Source organism: Tamandua tetradactyla, chromosome 14, assembly GCF_023851605.1.
Source record: "Tamandua tetradactyla isolate mTamTet1 chromosome 14, mTamTet1.pri, whole genome shotgun sequence".
Classification (NCBI taxonomy): Eukaryota; Metazoa; Chordata; class Mammalia; order Pilosa; family Myrmecophagidae; genus Tamandua; species Tamandua tetradactyla.
The window spans coordinates 64,052,030-64,074,142 of record NC_135340.1 but is presented as its reverse complement, the minus strand read 5'-3'; the positions used below and the strand labels follow the sequence as shown (position 1 = coordinate 64,074,142).

Sequence of the window (22,113 nt, the reverse complement as noted above, 5' to 3'; positions counted from 1 at the left end):
GTAGCCTCCATGTTGACCTGACAGGAAAGCAACCAGGGAAATATTACAAATTCATTTTCCTCTCATCCTCTGATCTCCTGCTAGTGCTTCTCATTTGTTGAACTGAACCAGAAGCCAGATGCAAGGAAGCCTTCCTCATAAAGCAGAGGGCAGAATGAAAGAGTGGAGAGTGGATCCAGAGAGACAAATAAAAGCTATTTAAAACAGGAGAGCTCCATAAAGTGCAACTAGATGTGAATGATTAAATTAAACGATATCCTCAGGACTCAGTCCCTTTTTCTGTTTCTCCACTACTTTTCTTTGCTGGCTAAGTTAGGCTCTTGCCACTTGGTAGCACAGATGACAAAAGTAGCTCTCAGCTATTGCTGAAAGCTCCTTGGATACATTAACTCATCGATCCTCATAATAATCCTTCAAGTGACTATTATGTATTCTTTACGATGAGGAAACTGTTATACTGTTGGTAAGTGGAAAAGGAAAAGTGGATTTCGGATCCAGGTAGTCTAGCTTCAGAGTCAGTGTTTTTAATCGCCACACCATACTGCCTTTTAAGAAAGCAGGATGCTATCTTCTACAGCACCCACAACAATTCTCAAAAAGGACCCTGGTGTTGGGACATCCCTGGATCTATGGCTGTGTTTGGAGGTTTGGGGCACTTAGCTTGCTAAACTGGTTCATAAACCCCACCCCAATGCAGGAACACAAGATTGCTAGCAATTACCACCCCAAAAAGATGCCAGGCAGATGTAAAAAGTAACAAAATGTCCATCCAAGCAGTGTGGACTTAAGGAAATAGCCCTAGAGATTGGAGCTCTAATTCTAGTTCTGCCTACATTTGCTACTAACTTCAAGCAAATCACTTCTTTTTCGGCAAGGAGATTCTGACTCCATTTACTTCTAAAGGTGGTGGTGAATACAGGTGAAAATACATAAATCCTCTAAAATGAAAATAATTACATAAACATAACATGTTATACTAAAATGTAATAATGGAATTGAGATGTGCTAAGTTTGAGCAAAAAAATCTGAAATGTGTTTTTCAGTCAACACTCTCTCTGAAAAATTCCCTTAGATATAACTTCCTTTGAAGAAATATGAGGGAAAATGTATGAAACCAGTGTTTTTTTCAAGTGTCTTGAAGGTATTACCATTTTCTAAGTATAAACCAAGCACAATTATAAGTTTATTAATTTTGGCAAAGTAAAATGACATGAAAGTTTTGCTAAAAATTAATGGACACACAATTATGTGATGAAACAAAAACATTAATGGATACATTTTTTTGTTTCTTTGTCTCCAGAATATTTGGCATTCTTTATCAACTGGTACATAAAAGAATAGAAAAATAGAAGATTGTCATATTGTCCTTTGTATTTCTCTTTCAGTATATCAACATGGTATTCTACTAGAAAGTAGTAAATGGCTTCGATTGTGGAAAGGAAGGTATCTGGTTTTCCTTTTTGATGGCGCCAAAAGCAAGTTTTTCTTGTTTTCAATTCAACTTGTAACAACCCTGCCAAAAAAAAAAAGTATGAATATTTCTTCTTAACCACAGGGTGTGACACAATGATAATCATTTCTCTTAATTATTTTAAGAATTTTTAAAAAAACATAGATATATTTCTTCAATCCTAATTCCAAAGAGGATATTTCCTTAAATATATTAAGGTACACACATAAGAAACATAAGATGGAATGAAATGTTAAACATGCGAGTTACCTCTGAGTCTTGGACCTTGTAGCAAGGGGTTAAAATTAGTTATCATCTAAGATATCACCTATCTTTTACCAGTGTTGTTATTTTAATAAAATAAAATATAGCAGTCCCCCCTCCCCCACCCCCCCCAAAAATACCAGGTCCTATAACAGGACTAAATTCATCAATTTCCACGAGGATAAAAATTCAATTCTTTGACTTTCTGAAACTCATTGAGAGAAACAGGGAAGTTAATGGACCTTAATACTATTAAAAGTTTACTTCTAGATTATCAATTTTAGGCTCTTTACTCATGAACAAAGTACCTATAAGTGTTTCTTTAACGTCTGTCACAACCATGCTGCTGAGCCTCAATGATGCACTCAGCAAGAATGTCTTGCTTTTGCACACTTAAAAAAGGAAATGATTCATGAAACCACAGAACACTGCTCTCATCTTTCATAATTCAGATGTCAGCATACAAACACAGAATGCTTTTAGTTTTAGCATTTCAGAATAGTATTCAGACTTATTAGTTATAATAATAAATAGTATTTATTAATAAATAAATAATAAATAACTTATTATTTATATTATTTATATTGCCATACTTTATTTTTAGCACATTTTATTTTTTAAAGTGGGAAATACAAATGAAAAGGTATCATCAAAGGTAGCCCACAGACCCAAATTAGGAACCTATGAGTCATCAGTGATTTCTTACTATCATGCTCCAACTTTTACCAAAAAAAGTTACCAAAATCTACTGATCCACCTCAAAAATGAAGCAGACAGGACAAGGAAGAAATAAAGAGTATTAGGATATTGAGAGAAATGTAGGATAGAATATCTAATAGGTGTCCCACAGGAGAGAATAGGGAGAACAGGAGAGACAGTATTTAGAGAGAGAATACCTATGTAAAATGATGCAGCTGCTGTGGAAAACAGTTTTAACTCAGACAGTTAAGTATTACCAATGACCTAGCAACCCCACTTCCTGGTATATATTCCAAAGAACTGCAAGCAGAACATGAACAGATTTTTACATATGGATGTTCACAGCACTATTATTCATGATTGCCAAAAGGTGGAAGCAACCCAAGTGTCTGCTAACAAATGACTGGATAGACAAAATGTGTTGCATACACACACACAGAGGAATATTATTCGGCCACGAAAAGGAGTGAAGTCCTGATATAAGCAACAACATGTATGAACTCTTAAAACATCATGTTGAGTGAAATAAGCAAAACACAAAAGGACAAATATTATATGATCTCAATGATACTAAATAATTACAAAAAGCAAATTCATAGTGTCAGAAACTAGAATACAGGTTAACCGGGGCTGGGGACTGTGTTTATTGCTTAATCGTGCAGACGTTCTGCTTAGATTGATGGAAATATTTTGGTAACAGAGGGTGGTGATGATGGCACATAATTTTGAATGTTATGTGGTTGAAAGGGGAAATTGTACTGTATATATATTATTAGAATAAAAATTAAAAAGAACAAAACACCTTCAATTGTATAACACAAATTGTGACTACTAATATGAACTATGGACAATAGTTAATTCTATAATTATAATAATATCCTTTCATCAATTACAACAAAAATATCACACTAATATAAAGTGTTGATAACGGAGTGCATGGAAACTAGTTTTTGCACAATCTTTCTGTAAATCTACAACTTCTCTACTTTAATAAATATGTATTAAAAAGAACAACTTATGTTGCCCAAAAGACACCACAAAAGAACTGAAAAATAAGCCACAAACTTCCAGAGGGTATAGAAACAAATTATTATTACATTTACTAAGAAAAGATAAACAAACTATCAGAAAAATGGACATAAGCATTTCATAGAATAGGATGTGTGTGGCCAAATAAACAAATGAAATGATGCTCAATGCTCACTATATTAGCTAAAATCAAACATTTGATAATATCATGGTGGAAGAGGTTACGAAGCAATGCACATTAATGATAAGAGTACAGATATACCCACTTTGGAAAACAATTTGACACTACCTTGTAAGCTGAGTATTCTCATACTTAGACCTTTACTCTTAGGGTATATTTTCTAGAGGAAGCTTGCATATACACAAGAAAGCTCATAATAGCACTATTTGTATTAGAAAAATTAGAACCACTCCAAGTGTTTCATTGACAGAAGACTGGATACACTATAGTGTATTCACATAATGGGTAATATACAGCAGAGAAAATGACCTATAGTTAACAATCATATGACAATAAGGATAAATCTTAGAAACAAAATGGTGAGTTTAAAACACAAGTTCCAAGAAAACCACATACAGCTCAAAATCAAGCAAAACTAAACATATAGTTTATGAAAGCATACATACATAGTGAAACTATAAACTTAAAAAGTAAAAGAAGGAATAAACACCTAATTTAGGAGAACAAAGTTAACTCAGTAGAATGAGTAAGAAGATTGCCTAAGGAAGGAAAACACAGATAGTTATTGATAATAGTCTAGAGCTTGGATTCTTAACCATTCATTATATCATTATGTTCCATAACTTAATGGTGCTATATATATTCTTTTGTATGCATCATATTTTATTTAAAAATGCAATACAATTTAAAAACAACAACAACAATTTGCCTATTTAGTGGCAGAGTTGGAGATGGAAGCTTGGTCCCAGCCCTGCTCTTTCCATTAGATTTAAAACACAATCTACTTGTGTCATTTATAGGCTTAAAATTCTTTCGTGATGTCACAGGATCCATAAGAAAAAGATTAAATTCCCAGGCATGTTATATAAGGGCATTCCTAATTTGAATTTTTCCAGTTTCTTCTTCTACCATTGTCATACTACTCATATTCTCTGATCACAAAGCATTAAATTTAGAAGCAAGTTTTTACCAAAATCTTCATTTGCTTTGGAATATTAAGAAATTTCCCAGATGACCTACTTATGAAAATCACAATGAATGTTATAAAACAATAGAGAATAAACATATTGGATGCATATAAAGCTGTACTTGGGGAAATTTATAGTATTAAAATATTAATAATAGAAAAATGACAGAAATTTAAATATCACATTCAAGATGTAAAAGAACAATAGCAAACCCCAAATAAATTAAGAAGAAACAATAAAGAACAAAAGTTAATGCGATACAAAATGTAGCAAAAAAGGAAATGATCATAAAACTAAAAGCTAGTTCTTTTAAAAGGCTAATTTTGACAACTGTTGGTAAGATTAATCAAGAAAAAAGAAGTACAAACTATACCAGAAAGGGGGGCATAATTAAACATTCAGCAGATACTTAAAAAATGAGAAGGCCATTAAACCTGAAATTTATTCAAAACAGAAAAATGTTACTTCACAAAATTAATGCAAAATAATCTGAGCATCAGAAAGAATACCACTAGTGATAGAGTATAACATATTAAATAAAAAACAAAATCTATAAGACCATTGTGATAGATAGTAGGTACAGGGGGAGGATGAAGAGAATAAAACAAGGGAGATAAAGAAACCACCTTCTTTATATAAGAATTCCAACTAACCAAATGTAAAAGAAATAATAAAAGCAGAAAATCACCATTTTTTAAACTTTAGTTCATTTAGGCAAGGATATCAAAAGATTCAGTGAAAGGCTGCTGGGAAACAGTTCAGTCTCAAAGTATCAGCTCACAGATTATTTACTAATTACAAAGAAGAAAATAAACCTTTATAATGGAGAAAACTGGCAGTCACCATTTTAATGAAGTAATCAAGCCAATAATGCAACAAAACATTATATGCCTCCTGATTTGAGGTAATAAGTATACAACTGAATAGGGCAACCATATAACATATGAGCTAAACAAGTTCATTTCTGGGAGTGAAAGGTCATACTTTCAATAATTACACCAAAATAATGGGCATAGATTGGAATTGTCACAGACAACCCTGAATTTATCCTAGTCAAAAATATTTAAATGCAATCTAATCATGATGAAACATTTAGATAATTAATCTGTCCTCTTCAAGAAAGTCTAAGCCACTGAAAACAAAAACAAGTGGACTTTTATTGGGTGCAAAATTTATATTTTGGGGAGTGCATTTCCTAATTTAGGTTGTAAAGTCAATTTAGTTGAACACCATAAGTACATGGACTCTTGAATAGGGCATGTGATTTTGTTAGTTTGTCTAGGTTAGTGTGATATATCCAGAGTAATTTGGGCAGTAAATAAAAAAGTACTCGCAAAGTCCCCTTAGAGGACTGGGGAGAAAGGAGGAAATATTCAACTTCCCCATTTGTAGAACTTCTAATATTCTCGCAAGCAGTGGGGACAACCAAATCAAAAGGTCGAGCCCTCAATCTTAGGGTTCACCCCTATGAAACTTATTCCTGCAAAGGACAAGCTAAGCCTACTTAAAATTAGCCCTAAGAGTCACCCCTAGAGAACCTCTTTTGTTGACTAAATGTGGCCTCTCTCTCTAAACCAACTCAGCAGGTGAATTCACTGCTCTCCCTCCTATGTGGGACATGACTCCCAGGGGTGTAAACCTCCCTGGCAACATGGGACAGAAATTCCAGGATGGGCTGGGACCTGGCATCAGGGGATTGAGAAAGCCTTTTTGCTCAGAAGGGGAAGAGAGAAATGAGACAAAATTAAGTTTCGATGGCTGAGGGATTTCAAATAGAGCTGAGAGATTATCCTGGAGGTTATTCTTATGCATTTACATAGATATCCCTTTTTAGTTTATGGTGTATTGGAGTGGGTGGAGGGAAGTACCTGAAACTATTGAGCTGTGTTCCAGTAAGCTAGATTCTTGAAGACCATTGTATAAAGATGTAACGTTTACAATGGGACTGTGTGATTGTGAAAGCCTTGTGTCTGATGCTCCTTTTATCCAGGGTATGGACAGATGAGGAAAAAAAAAATGGATAAAAAAATAAATAAATTATGGGGGGACAAAGGTAAAATAAATTGGGTAGATGGAAATACTAGTGGTCAGTGAGAGGGAGGGGTAAGTGTATGGAATGTATGAATTTTTTCTTTTCTTTTTCTTTCTCTGGAGTGATGCAAATGTTCTAAAAATGATCATGGTGATGAATACACAACTATGTGATAATATTGTGAGCCACTGACTGTACATCATGTCTGGAATGTGTGTTTGAAGATTTCTTAATAAAGATATATAAAAAAACAAAACAAAACAAGTAGACTGCTCTAGATTAAGAGATTGAACTGACATAATGTGAGGGCTTTAAATGCTGCATCAGGGAGAAAAAAGTTATAAAACATATTTTGAGGACAATTAGGGAAATTCAAATATGGACTATACAGATATATTACTAATTTTTAGGAGTGATAATGGTATTGTGATTATTAAGTAGGAAAATGTTCTTATTCCTAGGAGACATACACTGAAATATTAAAAGTGAAGTGTATTAAAGCCTGGAACTCACTTTCAAAAAAATCCAACCAAAAAAAAAAAATATATATATATATATAAGTAAAAACACAGGCACATACACACACATATATATATATAATAGAGAAAGACAAATAAAACAAATGTTAAAAAATGTTAATGATGTGTAAACTTGGGGAAAGGCACATGAGTATTCAATGCAATTCTCCTTTCAACAACAAAAGCCAAAAAAACCTCTTCTTACCTTGAAGTCGCTCATCAGTGAATATTTTGTTTGTTTGGTTCCAGGTGCTATCTATAAATATAATTTTTTTCAGTGTTGTGTCTTTCCACTTGCTGTCATCCAAATCATGGTCCTTTTGTCCTTCAGTTTTTTTGCGTTTACTAGGTGGTTTGTCAGGGTCATCACTTTTACCTCTAACATTACCTCGAATCCTTTCTTGCAGATGAAAAGAAATATCTTTTACTGAGACAGACTTAGGTCCAGGAAACACAAGTGCAACCTAAAGCAAAGAAACTTAGATTAACAGTGTGCTTTTATGATCTTTAAAATGAATAAATTCCAATGACTTAAAATTGTAAGAGAAAAAGAATGTTTACTATCTAAGAATTAACATTAGGCTTTATTGTATATGCTTTTTAAATATGTACGCTAAAATTTTGGGTTCCTCTCTAATAATTTATAATCATAATAATGAAAAGAATTTTATCAAAATAAGTTATTCATTGATTAATAGAGGTCAAGTTCATTGTAACTGGAACTAAAAGGCTAAAAATTACATAATATCTCACATGATAAAAGGCAAAGTACATGATACTTTGTGAAAGAATTACTGCAAACAGCTCACTGACTAAATACTATTTTTACATATATAGTAAGCAAAGATAAAACAAATGATATAGTCAGTGTTGATGAAGATATGGTGTAATGGGCTTTTAATGCCATTAGGTGATGGAAGGGCTAAACAGTATTATTATTCATGACAGAATATAAATAGTATTATTCTTCATGACATAAATCTGTCAGTTTTAAAGAAAGAACATTAAAAGTTCATACCATTTCACCTAATATTTTCATTATAGCAATTTATCTTAATAAAATAATATAAAAACACACAGATACAATGCTCAAGAACATTTGTTAAAGTATTATTTATTATACTGAAAATTGAAATAAAAAATCTAATATTCCAGGAAAAATTAAATATATATAGTACCACCTTTCTTATGCATGTTTGTACTGAGAATGGTGACCTAGCTAATCACAGAAGGAAAGAATTATATTCCTAGAACCAAAAACACTCAAATATTATTTACAAACACAACTCTGTATGAATTCAACCAAAAAAAATATACTGAAAAGGAAAAGTTTACCAAGTTCTTTCTGGAAAAAATGAATGAACTAATTTTTAAATCTGTTCCTAGATTACACCAACCAATTACATGTTTCTTAAATTAGTACCCAAGGCCTAATTTTTTGACAAAAATATAACATTCATATTTGCAAGAAGACTAGTAATAGACTAATTTATTAGACATTAGACAATAGCCTAATTTTTTGACAAAAGTGTAACATTCATTTTTCAGCAAGAAGACCAGTAATAGCTCACTGATGTGACAATTTTAACTAAGTGAAAATTAATTAAGAATGTAGAAATGACAAGGAAGGTGTCTGAGGAGCCAAGAGAATTATACAAAGGCCATGTACTAAAACTCTAATTGAGTGAGAATTCCTAAAATCTCTTCTAACTCAGTCTTTCTTTTTTCTGAAAATATTCCAGCAAGACTTTTAATCTGGTTTCCTGGTTTGTACCAAATTCAACCATCTAGATGTAGCACAGGAAAGAGAATGGAAAGGGATGAAAGTAAAAGCAGGCAAAGTAGTATTGATAAAGAGTAAAAACATGAAGAAATAAGGCAGATAATTATAAAAAGCAGAAAGACTCAAAAAAGCATAAGTCTAGGATCATTTGCCCTTGGAAAATATCACTGAAATAAACTGCATATTGTTTAATGCTATATAAGGATAATACTAGGTCATTAAGAAAAAAAAAGTCATGTTCAAGTAAAATCAGGAAGGCAAGGGAGTTTAAAAATCATTTTTTGATTCATTATAAAGAGTTGTGAAAACAAGCTGCCTACTTCATGGTCTTTTTCTTCATATACTGGAATGCAAGGATATGTGTAAATATTTACAAATTCAGGTGCTAAGAGTTTTGCATGTATAGCAGTACTTTTGCCATCTGTTTCATTTGGATGCTTAATGATGTCAATCTTCAATGGAAGCTAAAATAAAAAAAAAACAAATGTAAAAATTCTAATTTTCATGCTAACAAAAAACAGTCTTTAAAGCTTAAATTGCAAACTTACAACAATTTCCTATAAACATGCTTATGGTTTGAAAGCCACACTTTTCTAGACCAGAATATTAAGAATCATGAGAAGACATACAGCAAACCCACACTTCTTCCTTGATACTGCTAATCAGGTAATAGAACAATTATTTTCAACTCATTTAACACAGAATCTGCTCTTAAAGGAAAAGTTCTAATGTCATTTTCATTTAAATTACACAACTATTGAGTCCAATTTCTCAAATTTCTGTATCTGTGCCAAAAACATTTTATATTACTTGTATAAACATTAGGTTTGTTGATTTTATGCTTTTTTCTTTTACATGGGCATGCACAGGGAATTGAACCCAGGTCTCTGACATGGGAGGAGAGACTCTGCCTGCTGAGCCACTGTAGCCTGCCCGATTTTATGCTATTTTAAAAAGAGATTGGGTAAAGGCTTCATACTGAAAATTCAAGTTAAGAATTTTCTTCCTTGTACACCCTGTAAGGTCAAAGGTCTTATTCTTTGTTGTGAACATTATGATTCTCCACAGTGGCCTTTAACAGCACAAGTGAAATAAAAATTATCTATTGGAAAAACATAACAATAATAATAGTCTATGAAGTACACTCTCTACATCAAAAATAAGTCTCCCTGAGATCATCTTGCCTAAGTATTTTTCTCTTAAAGTTTCACTACTTACTTCTTATGGATTATGCTCTGCCTCAACAAAAATAACACCCTTGAGTTCCTTGAGTTCGATTTTTATATTATTTCATTTTGATTTGTATGTCTTTATAATGCTTATACAAGTCCTGCATTCATCCATGATTATGAAAAGAAAAGCCAAGTTATAACTTTCCCACTACATATAATCGCCTCCCCCCCGCCCCACATAGGTGGGTTCTTTATTTCAGATGCCAAGTGATTTATTTATACTTTCTACCATCTCCAACTCCCAACCCCACTCTAAACAGGCAGGATTTTAGGTATCTATCCTGGGGTACACACTATTTTTTTAAAAGCAGTTTTATTAAAGAGATAAAATTTACACATTAAACTGCACACATTTAAAGTATACAATCTAATAATTTTTAACATGTTATACCTGTGAAGCCATCGCCACAAACAAGATAAAGAACATATCTATCACCCCCAAAAGTTTTCTCATGCTTCCCTTCCTCCCTTCTCCCTATCAACTACCACCTCCAATTCTTAGGCAACCATTGATATGCTGTCATTACAGATTAGTTTACATTTTCTACAATTTTATATAACTGGAATTATACAGCATGTACTTTTTGTCTGGCATCTTTCATACAGGATAGCTATTTTGAGATTTGTCTACTTTGTTGAATGCATCATTAGCTCTAGAACTATTTTTAAAGGAGCATCTGCTGCATACTACTAAATATAACCTATTTCATATATTTTTATCTATTCTTGTACTATCATGTGGGAAGAGGACAGTATAAACAATATATCCCAGAAGGACTATAGCTGACAAATATGTACCCCAAGTAGTTTTCAATTAAGCTTTTAAACACCATGTCTCCCATCTTCCCTGCTGATGTAACACATAAGGTTTAGTACTAATGATCATTTCTAAATATGGGTCAATTGCTTCAAATCATCAAACCAACACCTAATTATAGGAAATTTACCATTTAAGTACGCAGTTCACATATGATTTTACACCAGTCTACTTCTGGCTGAACTCTACATCAGACTGTCCTCAGGATGCTCAGTTTCAGTTGACACTACATTCCCTCTCCCCAGGGTCTCTCAGTACCAGGCCAGTATTATCTTAGCCCAGGGAAGGTAGGAAAAAGGAAAGAAGAAAAAGAAAGTAGATCATGACAAAGTATTCTGTTACTAGTAAAAGTGATTTTCTTCTATGGTTGACTGAATGGCCTGAAAATTCCTAAAGCAGATTGTCAACATTTTGGATAAGTTGAATATCTTGAAGAATATCACTCCTATCAAACACACAGGTCTGAGTGTTATTAATGTATTTTACAAATCATATACCTAATCTATGTGTAAAACCACACAATAAAAAGAGAATGTTGTATGGACTAAAGTCTACATGTATAAGACAATAATGCAAGTTTTTGTTCAAGTATTCCTGGCACCTAGTCCAGGCATCTTTAGGTTTCTTTGAACAAGCCTGAGACCGCTGATACTGTGAAACAGAAGTTAGAAACAGAGCAAGTCACAGAAATATAGGTCCGTGTTCTAGTTTATACACTTTAAAGGAAGATATTTCTTACATGATGAAAGGTACAGGGTAACACCAATAGAACTCACCAGATGGCAGTTTGAGTAGACACGTTCTATAGATTTACCACAAAACTTTCTGCTCAAGTTTATCAAAACTTTAGGAAGGAAAGCCTTATCCTATCAATTTTTTTCAAAAAGAACAAAGGGAGCCTTTTAAATTCTAGGAATCTAATAAAGATGAAGCTTTCCTTTCCCTTCTGATTTCCTTCTCCCATTTTAAAAAATGTCAAGAGCACTGTTTATCTTTGTTTATATATCTCTCATAGCTTTTAAAGATCATATTCTGCATTAAAATAAAGACATTTATGAATTAATTCCCTAGACTAAAATTTAAAGCTTGGGAGGGACTTACTCACTATAAAGTTATTCTTCCTTCCCAAGCAGGCTATCTAAGAGCAGATGTCAAATGATTCGTTATAGTAAAGATAAGGCAGAAATCAGAAAGTTTAGTGGCATTTTATTACTATTAAAATATACCAACAGATCAAATTTTTTATATATGGTAATTAAAACATAAATACTTTGGAAAATTTTGCACAGTCCAGTAGTTGTTCAAATACATGGCATGGTTTTTGAGTCATTTCTATTAAATAGTGAACATTAGACCACTGATAGGAAAAATAATCTTTTATTATTAAATATCTATGAAAATACCTGCCTTGTCAATATATTACTTACTTTTATTATTTTGGTCTATAATTCTCTCTGAACACATCTTAAGATATAACATAGTGGGATATTTTATGTGACTCTGATATAAATCAAAGATGAAATAATTCTTCAAAAACTGTACCCTGAAGTATAACATTCCTGTAATAATGGGAAACTTAAAATATATATATATATATTATTCTCAAGCTCTCAGTTTTTCCAAGGAACTGTGAAGCTTATATTAAATTCCATGCTTCCTTATTTTGTCCAGTGAACTTTCCACTGAACTGGCTATTCTGAAATGGTAATGTTAAACTCCTGAGAAGACCAAAACTGAGATTTAAGTAACAAAATCTGAGTATTAAAGTAAATTTTTTGCTTCAAATTTAAATAAACCTCAAAATTACCATTTAAATATTTTTAAGTATAGTTACAATTTATTTTCTTAATGGCAAGTTCTAAAGAGTCCAGGTATAGTTTAGTTTCTTTACGGTCAGCAGTGAAATTTCATATAGTGTCTGATTTATTCCTAAAGTCCAGAAGAGTGCTATACACATTAACATATATGCAATAAATTCTTCTTTGATTAGGCACACATGATTGTCTAGGGACTACTGCCTACATAAAAGTAGTCTTGGGAAGTACCAGAAAGATTGATAGGTAAGCAATCAATTCTAATCAATTAATAAACTGGCTGAAAAAAATTATGATTATAATATAGCTTAATGTGTAGGTCTTACTCTTTTGAATTTTATTTTAGTAGTTTTGGTCACTGACATGTTCTCCGTTTCCACTCCTAATTTGGGGCTAATCTCAAAAACCTAGGTAAAATCAACCCTAGTTCTATTAGGATGGTGGCTTCTTAAGGAGCAGTCCAAGACCCTGAGGTAGTTTTTGACGCTCCTTCAGGTTTGTTTATAAACTTGTCACTTGGGGTATTCACTTTCTTCCTATCTTATAAATAAATTATAATTGTTAATTTAAAAATAATTTCATTAAAAACACCACCATTCACCTCAGAAGCAAGAGTTCTGGCAATATTTCTCTTTTTACAGAGATAAGAAAAACAAATAGGGTTAAAAATCTATAGGATTAAATTTTCCATGAATTACAACTTATTTTCAAAATGAAATTATCAAGCTTGTCAATTACATTAGGGCATGCCAAGATGAGGCATCTTTTCCAAGTCTATTTTCCTACTTTCAAATAATTAAAATTTTTTACCAACCTTCACAAGTGGAATCTTTTCAATAGGTACATTTTCAACTGGGACATAACATGTATAGCAGTAGAACATTCTTGAGCCACCACATTTGAGACACTTGGATCTTCCACTTCGTTGAGCTTTTTGAAGAACTTCTTGAGATGCTAAGCACAAGTTTTGAAGGGGATCGTCTGAAGCTAGGGAAGTAGTTTGTGACTGTTTTACTTCCACATATTTTGAGTTATTTTCTTCACTTTCTTTGAAAAATATAGGTGGACTGAGAGACATTTTTTTTATTCAAACCAAAGTTTGACATCTATCTCTAAAATACGTATCACAAGCGCACTGTAAAAAAAAGGGGGGGGGCAAAATAAAAAACAGGAAACATATTATTCATCATCCTTACAAAAAATTATTTAAAATAATTTAATTCACAACTGTGTGCTAGTTTAGTACTTATTAACAAACAATAATTAGAAATTTAAAACCACTAAATTGGCATGCTTTAAGAAATAAAATAAAAAAAAACTCAGTGACACCAAATTACTGTTATCCTTTTGCACCATAAAAACAGAAAGGTGGTGACATAAAAAAAATTTCAAATATGAAGTTTAAGTACAAAAATATATTTACGTTAGGTATTGACAATGACTTTTGTTAAAAAGAAGGCAACATTTTTTTATGTTAAGAAAGTAGTGGTTTAATATTAATATTGGACAAGAATGCATTCAACCCTGTAAGCACTTTCTCTAAACTGATATTACATGACATCAAATCTTAATCATAATTCTAAGGAAAATCCAAGGTTCCAGTAAAATGAGTAAAATTTTATTTGATATATTCTAAAAGATATATTCATTTCAAACTTAAAATAATGACAAACACATAATATAACTAAACACTCATTAGCAATTATAATTTGTAAAATACCCCATAAGCTGACACACCTGCCCAGAAAATTCAAGTCTGATCATAAATTTTTAATTCTTACAAAGTAGCATTAATGTTCATTCACTTTACAAATTCATACTACGTTTTAAAAATACACACTATTCAGGTTCTCTAATATTAGAGACAAAATAGTAAAATAACTTCCCCACTTAATATTTTCTTTGAGGAAGGATGATGGTTACCAAAACTGTTACCTGTATACCCTATAAGCAAGATATCTTTCAAGGTCTAGAGACTGGGTCTTTTTAATTTGATATGCATTCCACAGCTGTAAAATAATTCTCTTATGATAAAGCCTTATGGCACTGAGGTGTTTTTAACTATGGGGCTTCAGGCACTTTGCGCATAAATGCTCACAGGAGAAATGCTGCGATTGCAAAAGGAAATTTTCGGTGATCTCACAAATATAAAATGAACAAAAAGTCCACTGGAACATAAAATCGAACATAGCTTACTAAAAAAAGTTAGTGTCCTGTAACCACTCGTTGAAGAATGCTTCAAAACTATCGCTATTTTATTTCTTTGCTTTGTTTATATGTTATACTATACAATAAAAAAAGTTAAAAAAAAAAGTTAGTGATCTAATTTAGTTACTCATCAGAAACTTTTTAGATTGTAGATCCCTGTGAGTTTTAGGCCCAAATAAAAAAGATGAAAAGAAAAGTGTGCTGGTCATTGATGGAAAGTAAAATATACTTGTCATTTTACCCAAAAGGAATAACAAAATACAGTAAAAAATTTTGATATGTACTGATTAGACGCAAGCTTGCATTTTTTGGTGGCTCAGAGAAACTGATATTGAGGATAGTCCACTTCCTTCCTCCTGCCTTACACACAGAAAACATTACCTACTTCTAAACCCCACTTCAAGTAACCTGCCTAGAAAATAGCTTCTATCTTTGTAAATACGCTCCCAACCATTAGGAGAGTGCAGGATATTATGTTAATATCTTTTCTTGAGTCTTGGATCCTTTTAAGACTTGTATTTGAATCTTGAACTTTATCCCTCGAAAATGCACACACAGACACAGTATTTTGCACACAATTTCAGGGGGGTTCCAGATCTTTTAAAGTCCACCTACAGATTCAGTCAAAGAACTCTTGACAAAGATTAAAAAAAAAAATTCATTATAAGAACAGGAACAGCTTTAAGAGTTTGGGAATACATCCTATTAGTTCCCAGAAATGGGAGTTTCAGATCCTCTGTTGGTTAACAAAATGTCAACTGTCACAAACTAATAGAGTTCTAATCCCTGCACTTGGCAAGCTAATTATTACCTAAATCCTTTAGGTTTGGGTTGTTCTGATGTTGCCCGAGGTTCTTACAAAGAAACACTTTTAGGCCGTAATAGTCCTAAGTTATCCAGATCATGGAACTTGTCCTAAAAAAGAAACTGGACCAGACCAATTTAACCTGGTTCCTGGTATTCCAGTAGCGATTAATGGGTTAGCTTGCTACCAAAGGGCTCAGGCTTAGTGGGGCTGAGGAATGTCCTAGGGTTGCCTTAAAAGTCAATGTGGTTGTCTGACATTCAATGGAAAAGTACTGGCAAATTTCTGGAGTTATTCTAGGGCCCTCAAAGTGCACTGCTCAGAAATCCACCCCACCCCCCACATTTTGCTGGCCGTCTGTCCATAGAACCAAACGGATATTAGAGAAGTCTTATACAAGTGTTCTTCCTCTGCCCAAGTCAAACAACACAGATACCCGTGAAATGGTGAAAGGGAAATATTTATGATTCCCTCCACAACTTCACCTACACACTGTCACCTATGGTTTAAGTGTCCAGACAGAAGACACCAGCAGTTAAGCTCCCTCCAAAAGTCTCTGAAACCATATGACCAGGCCATCTGTCCTGGCCTAGCCAACAGCTTACCTCAAACGTGTACTCACTATTTGTGGCAAACATGATTATTCAAAAACTTCAAAACATACATATTAACATAAAAAAAATGTGTAGGGAAATCCTGCAGCCATGCAGACTAGAGTCATGAGAGTTAAAAGAAAAACTAAGAAAACAGCAAATAAAATTTTATTCCTAAGGAACTAAAAAATAGTTTTACCTTGATGTTTAGCCATCATTCTGCCACTCAGGCCGAAAACTAATTTTTTTACTCCTCCTTACCCTCTTCTCCCTGAAAACTAATTACTCAACACATTGCATCAATTCTACCTTGCACATAATCCTTTATTTTCAGTCTCTAAGCCAGGACTCAACTCAATTCCTTATCAACTCATAGATGCACTATAGCAATACCTTCCACTTCTCTACTTTTGAACACTTATTATTGATTCCACATATTTGACATGAAAAATGTACTTTAATTTGGAGTTACCTTTTGGTGAATCTATCCCTCCTATCTGACAGTCAACGCTGCAGGAGCAGAATTTTTTCTTGCTACCACCTACCCTCGTCAATTGTTCAGCAGAAATATTTCAACAAATATTTTTTAACAAAATCAAAACTATTCTGAAAACAGACAATCCAGTATGTATCTCACTAATGAAGTACCCGACATACTACCAATAGGGATCATAATCAGCCAAGCTCACAAAAGACAGCTTGGCAGAATTTTGCAAGAGTAATGAAAAAGCTCCTGGTTGCAAGCAGGTTGATTCACTTCCCAATGGATTATATGACTCTACTATCCTGTAGCGTGGACCAATTCAGTACTACATAATATTCACGTCAAATTTCTTTCTGGACTACGTTTAAGAATCTGATCACATAATATGTACAAGCCCAACATTAGTTTTTAACCAAGATACCATCCTTTTTCATACAGGACTAAAGGCCCTTCCACATTACCGACCAGCGGTTGGCAAACGGTCTTGCCCCAGTTATCTTTCTTACGGTATACTGTGATTAATAGGAAGTAGTCCTTACATGTTGTTTTTTTTTAAGATTTCTAAATCAAGTAGCGATTTTGTCATTCAAAAGCGTGGAAATGGCACCCTAAGTGTCATTAATATTTCTCCTTACTTTCTTACACTCCCAAAGAAATAATTTAGACACAAGAAACAATTTCGCTTGCTATTATGTAATCATAATCTTATATTTTTTTTTTTTTAGACAGAGAGAAGGAAGGAAGGATGGAAGAAAGGGAAACATCTTTAAACATTTTCTTGTTTTATTGTATTTTGTTTTTCCGTTTTTTGTTACATGGGCTGGGGCCGGGAATCGAACCGAGGTCCTCCGGCATAGCAGGCAAGCACTTTGCCCGCTGAGCCACCGCGGCCCGCCCCATAATCTTATATTTTAATAGCATGGCAGACCTATTTCTGTGTCTGTACTGTGCTTCGCACTCCGTGATTACCAACCCCCCACAAACTTCTCCGAATACCAAAAAAATAAACAACGGGGTTCTCAAAGGGACCGACTTTGCCAGGACAGACTTTCCTAGGGGCGAAAACACCGAAGGTTGTTAGAAATGAAAATAATTTTTGATGAAATATCTACCCCCCCCCCCCCGCCCCCACCACAAGGGCCCACAAGATCTTCAAAACGCAAGTGCCCGCTCTGGGACCGAGGCACCGCTCAAAGGTGGCACAGGCAAGACCTCCGAGAGGCCCTGACGAGGAGCGGACACTACCCGCGGCCGCACAGCTCCATCTGTGCCCACCGGTGCCCAGAAAGGCGCGCACACTGCCGCCAAAGAACCGAGCGAACTCAGACCTGCCCAGCCGCGGGGTCCTCGCACGGCTCCGCGCGTCTTCCGCTCCGCCGGAGCTTGAGGCGCGCGCGCGCCGAATCGCTATCGCACAAGGACCCGGCGGAGCGCTTTTCCAGTGACACCCGAGGGAGGAGTCCGACCGTTGCTAGGCAATTGCTAGGGAAGGGCGCGACCAAGGCTTCGCGGCGGAGGTAACCGTCCGGACAGCTGTGGAGCGGGGTTTTTCTTCTTGACGCCGGTGGCGTCGCCCTTCCCCTGAGGCTGTGGAGCGGGTAGCAGCGGGGATTGACGAGGGGGACTGCACACCCCTTGCCAACCCTGCGCTGACCGTACTCCCGAGAACTAGGTGCGACCGCGCAGCTGGGAAGCGGGTCTTGAAATCTCTCAGGGCTGGCAGCAGTGAGTTGTGAGGAAATGTTGATTCCACAGAACACTTTTCCGTTTTCCTATCTCCCCACATAATTTAATTGTGAGAACTTGGTTCTGTTGCTGTTTTGTGGCTGCATCTAGAGAAGTATTTCTTGTACTATATAGTAGTAATGAAAGCTGTTAGAGAAATGGTTTGTGTTTTGATGATTTGGTTTGTGTAAAATCTACACACGCAGAAAGAGTTGGAACTATGTGTGCTTTTTCCAGTTTGAAATTAAACATAATAGGAAGATTAAGCTATTTCCCTGCCCCCACCCAAAAGAAAACCTAAGCCGGAGGAGTTCATAGTAACAATTGTGAGATTTAGAAACATACTTGCCAGATATTGAGAATATGTTTGAGTGCCATGAATTCACCAAGTGGAAGATAAAGGACAGAACCCTGAACCAGATAAGTTTACAATATCAAGTTGAGCATGAGTAGTGCAGAAAATATAACGACATGACATAAATTCTAATAATTTCATAAAAGCTCAGAGATGCAGTGGTTAGTGAAGGCTTAATGGCTAAATTTGGGTAAGTACTTGAAGAATGATTGTCGTTTATGGCGGTGTCTTTTCAGCTGGAAAGGAGATTGTGTAGGACCACTGGTGGAAGTCTTGACCCATTTGTAAGCAAGGGAATTTATTCAAAACTACAGTTTAAAAAATGAGTAGTATTGAGTGGAAATTCCAGTGCTTGGTACTTGTTAAGTATCATTTGATGGCACTTTTAATGGTGTGTTTATATACACACACTCGTACTATGCCCTAGGTCATGTTTGTAAAATGTATGTTTGAAAGCCACTGATTTAGGGGGAAAGATAAGCTTTCTGGGGGGTGGGGTGGGGAGAGGTAGCTATAGCAAAGCTTTCAAGCCAGGAATGAATAATTTATAACCATTTTATTTTTTAACTTATTTTTTAGTTGTGTCAAAGAATTTCAAGTACACAGATTAAAAGGCAAATGGTATTTATTAGTTAGGATGAATGTTTAGTTACTGTTGCTATTAATAAATTACTCCAAAAATATGGGGCTTAAAATAGCCATTCACAAATCATGTGGTCATTAATTCAGGAAGGGTACCGCAGGACAGCTTTTCTCTGGGAACTCAGCTGGGTGGATTATGATTGCTAGCAGAGCTCCTACCTCTGCCTCTCTTTATGGCCTGGGCTTCTTCACAGCATGGCCGCAGGGTAGTCAGACTTCTTGGCTTAGCTCTGGGGCTCCAAAGGTGAGCATGTAATGAACACGGCAGAAACTACAAGTACTTTTTTGACCATTCTCAAAAAGTAACACAGCATCATTTCCCTCATATTGGGGATTACACATGAGTCCCAGTGCTTATCCAAATTCAAGGAAGGGGACCTAAATCCCATTTCTCAAAGGATTGTCAAAAGAATTTACAATGTGGCCATTTTTGTAAAACTACCACAGTGAATTTACTGCTGTAATAAAAACTCCCAACATTTCAGTGACTTAGTGCAATTAACATTTATTTCTCCGACAAAATCCAGTGTGGATGTTCCTAGTGAGATGCTCCTCCCCCATATGTTAGAATCGAGGACCCAGATTTCTTTTAATTTTTAGTGTTTCTGCTGTCTCCTAGGACTCAAGTTCACAACTTATTTTATAAGGAAAAAAAAATAGTCACATAGGAAGTTTTGAGGGTCAATCTTAAGAGTGGCATATATCACTTTGCCCATATTCCATTAGCCAGAATGTAGTCCCAAGGCCTCCGCTTTACCTGCTACAGGGAGTCTAGTAAATAAGTGTTTAGAGGAACTTACACATTTTAGTGCCCTATTCTAAGTTTTTAACCACTGTACTCTCTATTCGCAATCCTTTTCTCTAAAGGAAAAAATTTTAAAGTCTTTTCAATATTTTTTCTATTTATTCTATATTTCTAAATATACTTAAACTGCAATTTCTTGATTTTTCAATTTTAGGAATTATCTGTTGGCTCTCCCCTGTGAAAGACAGTAAAAGGTAGCTCTTATAGTACTACCCCCCAAGGACATAAATACTCTCTATCACCCTACCCCAACATATCTCCTTATTCCCTGATCTCTCAAAATAGTGATATACCAGTTTTTGTTAAATCAACATTTAGTGTTATCACTACTATGTCTATGTATGTATCATTCAACCCTGAGCTACACAGTATACTATGATCACATTAACTTTTTTTTTTGTACATGAGCGAGCACTGGGAATCGAACCCGGGTCTCAGGCGTGGCAGGCAAGAACTCTACCTGCTGAGCCACCATGGCCTGCCCCACATTAACTTTTTTTCTTTTTTTATTAATTAAAAAAAAATTAACAAAACATTTAGAAATCATTCCATTCTACATATACAATCAGTAATTCTTAATATCATCACATAGTTGCATATTCATCATTTCTTAGTACATTTGCATCGATTTAGAAAAAGAAATAAAAAGACAACAGAATAAGAATTAAAACGATAATAGAGAGAAAAAAAACCCATACCTCACATGCAGCTTCATTCAATGTTTTAACATAATTGCATTACAATTAGGTAGTATTGTGCTGTCCATTTCTGAGTTTTTATATCCAGTCCTGTTGCACAGTTTGTATCCCTTCAGCTCCAATTACCCCTTCTCTTTTTTTTTTTTAATTAACGGAAAAAATGAAATTAACCCAACATTTAGAAATCATACCATTCTACATATGCAATCAGTAATTCTTAACATCATCACATAGATGCATGATCATCGTTTCTTAGTACATTTGCATCGGTTTAGAAGAACTAGCAACACAACCGAAAAAGATATAGAATGTTAATATAGAGAAAAAAATAAAAATAGTAAAAACAAAACAAAACAAAACAAAACCAAACCTATAGCTCAGGTCGTGGTTCTCGTCCCGACCCGGTGCGTCGCCTCACCCGCTCTTCCAAGCCAAACCTGAGGTGAGCAGGGAGCGGTTGCGATCCTGATTTACTGTTGAAAGCATGGAGAGGCATTGGAAAGGAGGGAACCAGGGAAGGAAGGAAGAGAAGTGATAAGAGAACCACTCCCACCCCCACCCCCCTGCACCATAAAAAGAGAGATAAAGTAGGTTTACAACAAAAATATTTTGATGCAATAGACAATTTGAAGAAAATGCTCTACCACATATAGTGCTGTAGTTTTTGATAACTGTATTAAAATAACACTTGAAGAGACTTCCGGAGAAGATGGCGGCTTAGTAAGACGCGCGGGTCTTAGTTCCTCCTCCAGAACAGCAACTAAAGAAACAGAAACAATATGAAACAGCTCCCGGAGCCACGACAGAGACCAAAAAGACAGCGTACCCCATTCTGGAACGGCTGAACGGGCAGGGAGAATCCGCTGCGGTGAGATACCCGAGGGGCGCGCATTTTCCCGGCCGGGGCGGCTGGCGACTGGGGTCCCCTCCACGCACGTGGCTCCCCGGTCTGACTGGGAACGTTGGATAGCGGGGCCCTCCTGCCATGCTTGGTGTCTCGGGCCAGCTGGG

At 35.0% G+C, this 22,113-nt stretch overlaps 2 protein-coding genes across 10 annotated transcripts in view; one reads left to right on the top strand and one right to left on the bottom strand.

The window, feature by feature from the left end:
• Positions 1 to 1,163: 1,163 nt before the first annotated feature.
• On the bottom strand, positions 1,164 to 18,336 carry DTWD1 (DTW motif tRNA-uridine aminocarboxypropyltransferase 1). Of its 2 annotated transcripts, XM_077127843.1 has the most exons (6): positions 18,206 to 18,306; positions 15,807 to 15,922; positions 13,602 to 13,922; positions 9,245 to 9,388; positions 7,347 to 7,605; positions 1,164 to 1,513 (listed from the first exon to the last, which is right to left on the bottom strand). In XM_077127843.1, the coding sequence occupies exons 3-6, from the start codon at positions 13,863 to 13,865 to the stop codon at positions 1,266 to 1,268; spliced, it is 915 nt and encodes a 304-aa protein (XP_076983958.1). In that variant the 5' UTR covers positions 13,866 to 13,922; positions 15,807 to 15,922; positions 18,206 to 18,306; the 3' UTR covers positions 1,164 to 1,265. The 2 variants fall into 2 exon arrangements, with proteins under 2 accessions (XP_076983958.1, XP_076983957.1); XM_077127842.1 differs by lacking the exon at positions 15,807 to 15,922 and having other exon boundaries at positions 18,206 to 18,336.
• The window catches only part of FAM227B (family with sequence similarity 227 member B), a 310,848-nt gene continuing 306,995 nt past the window's right edge, over positions 18,261 to 22,113 (top strand). For 5 of the 8 annotated variants that reach the window (XM_077127827.1, XM_077127829.1, XM_077127821.1 and 2 more), the window contains exon 1: positions 18,261 to 18,394. The gene's annotated coding sequence lies outside the window, so the exon portion shown is untranslated. The other 3 variants (XM_077127825.1, XM_077127824.1, XM_077127822.1) reach the window with 3 other exon arrangements.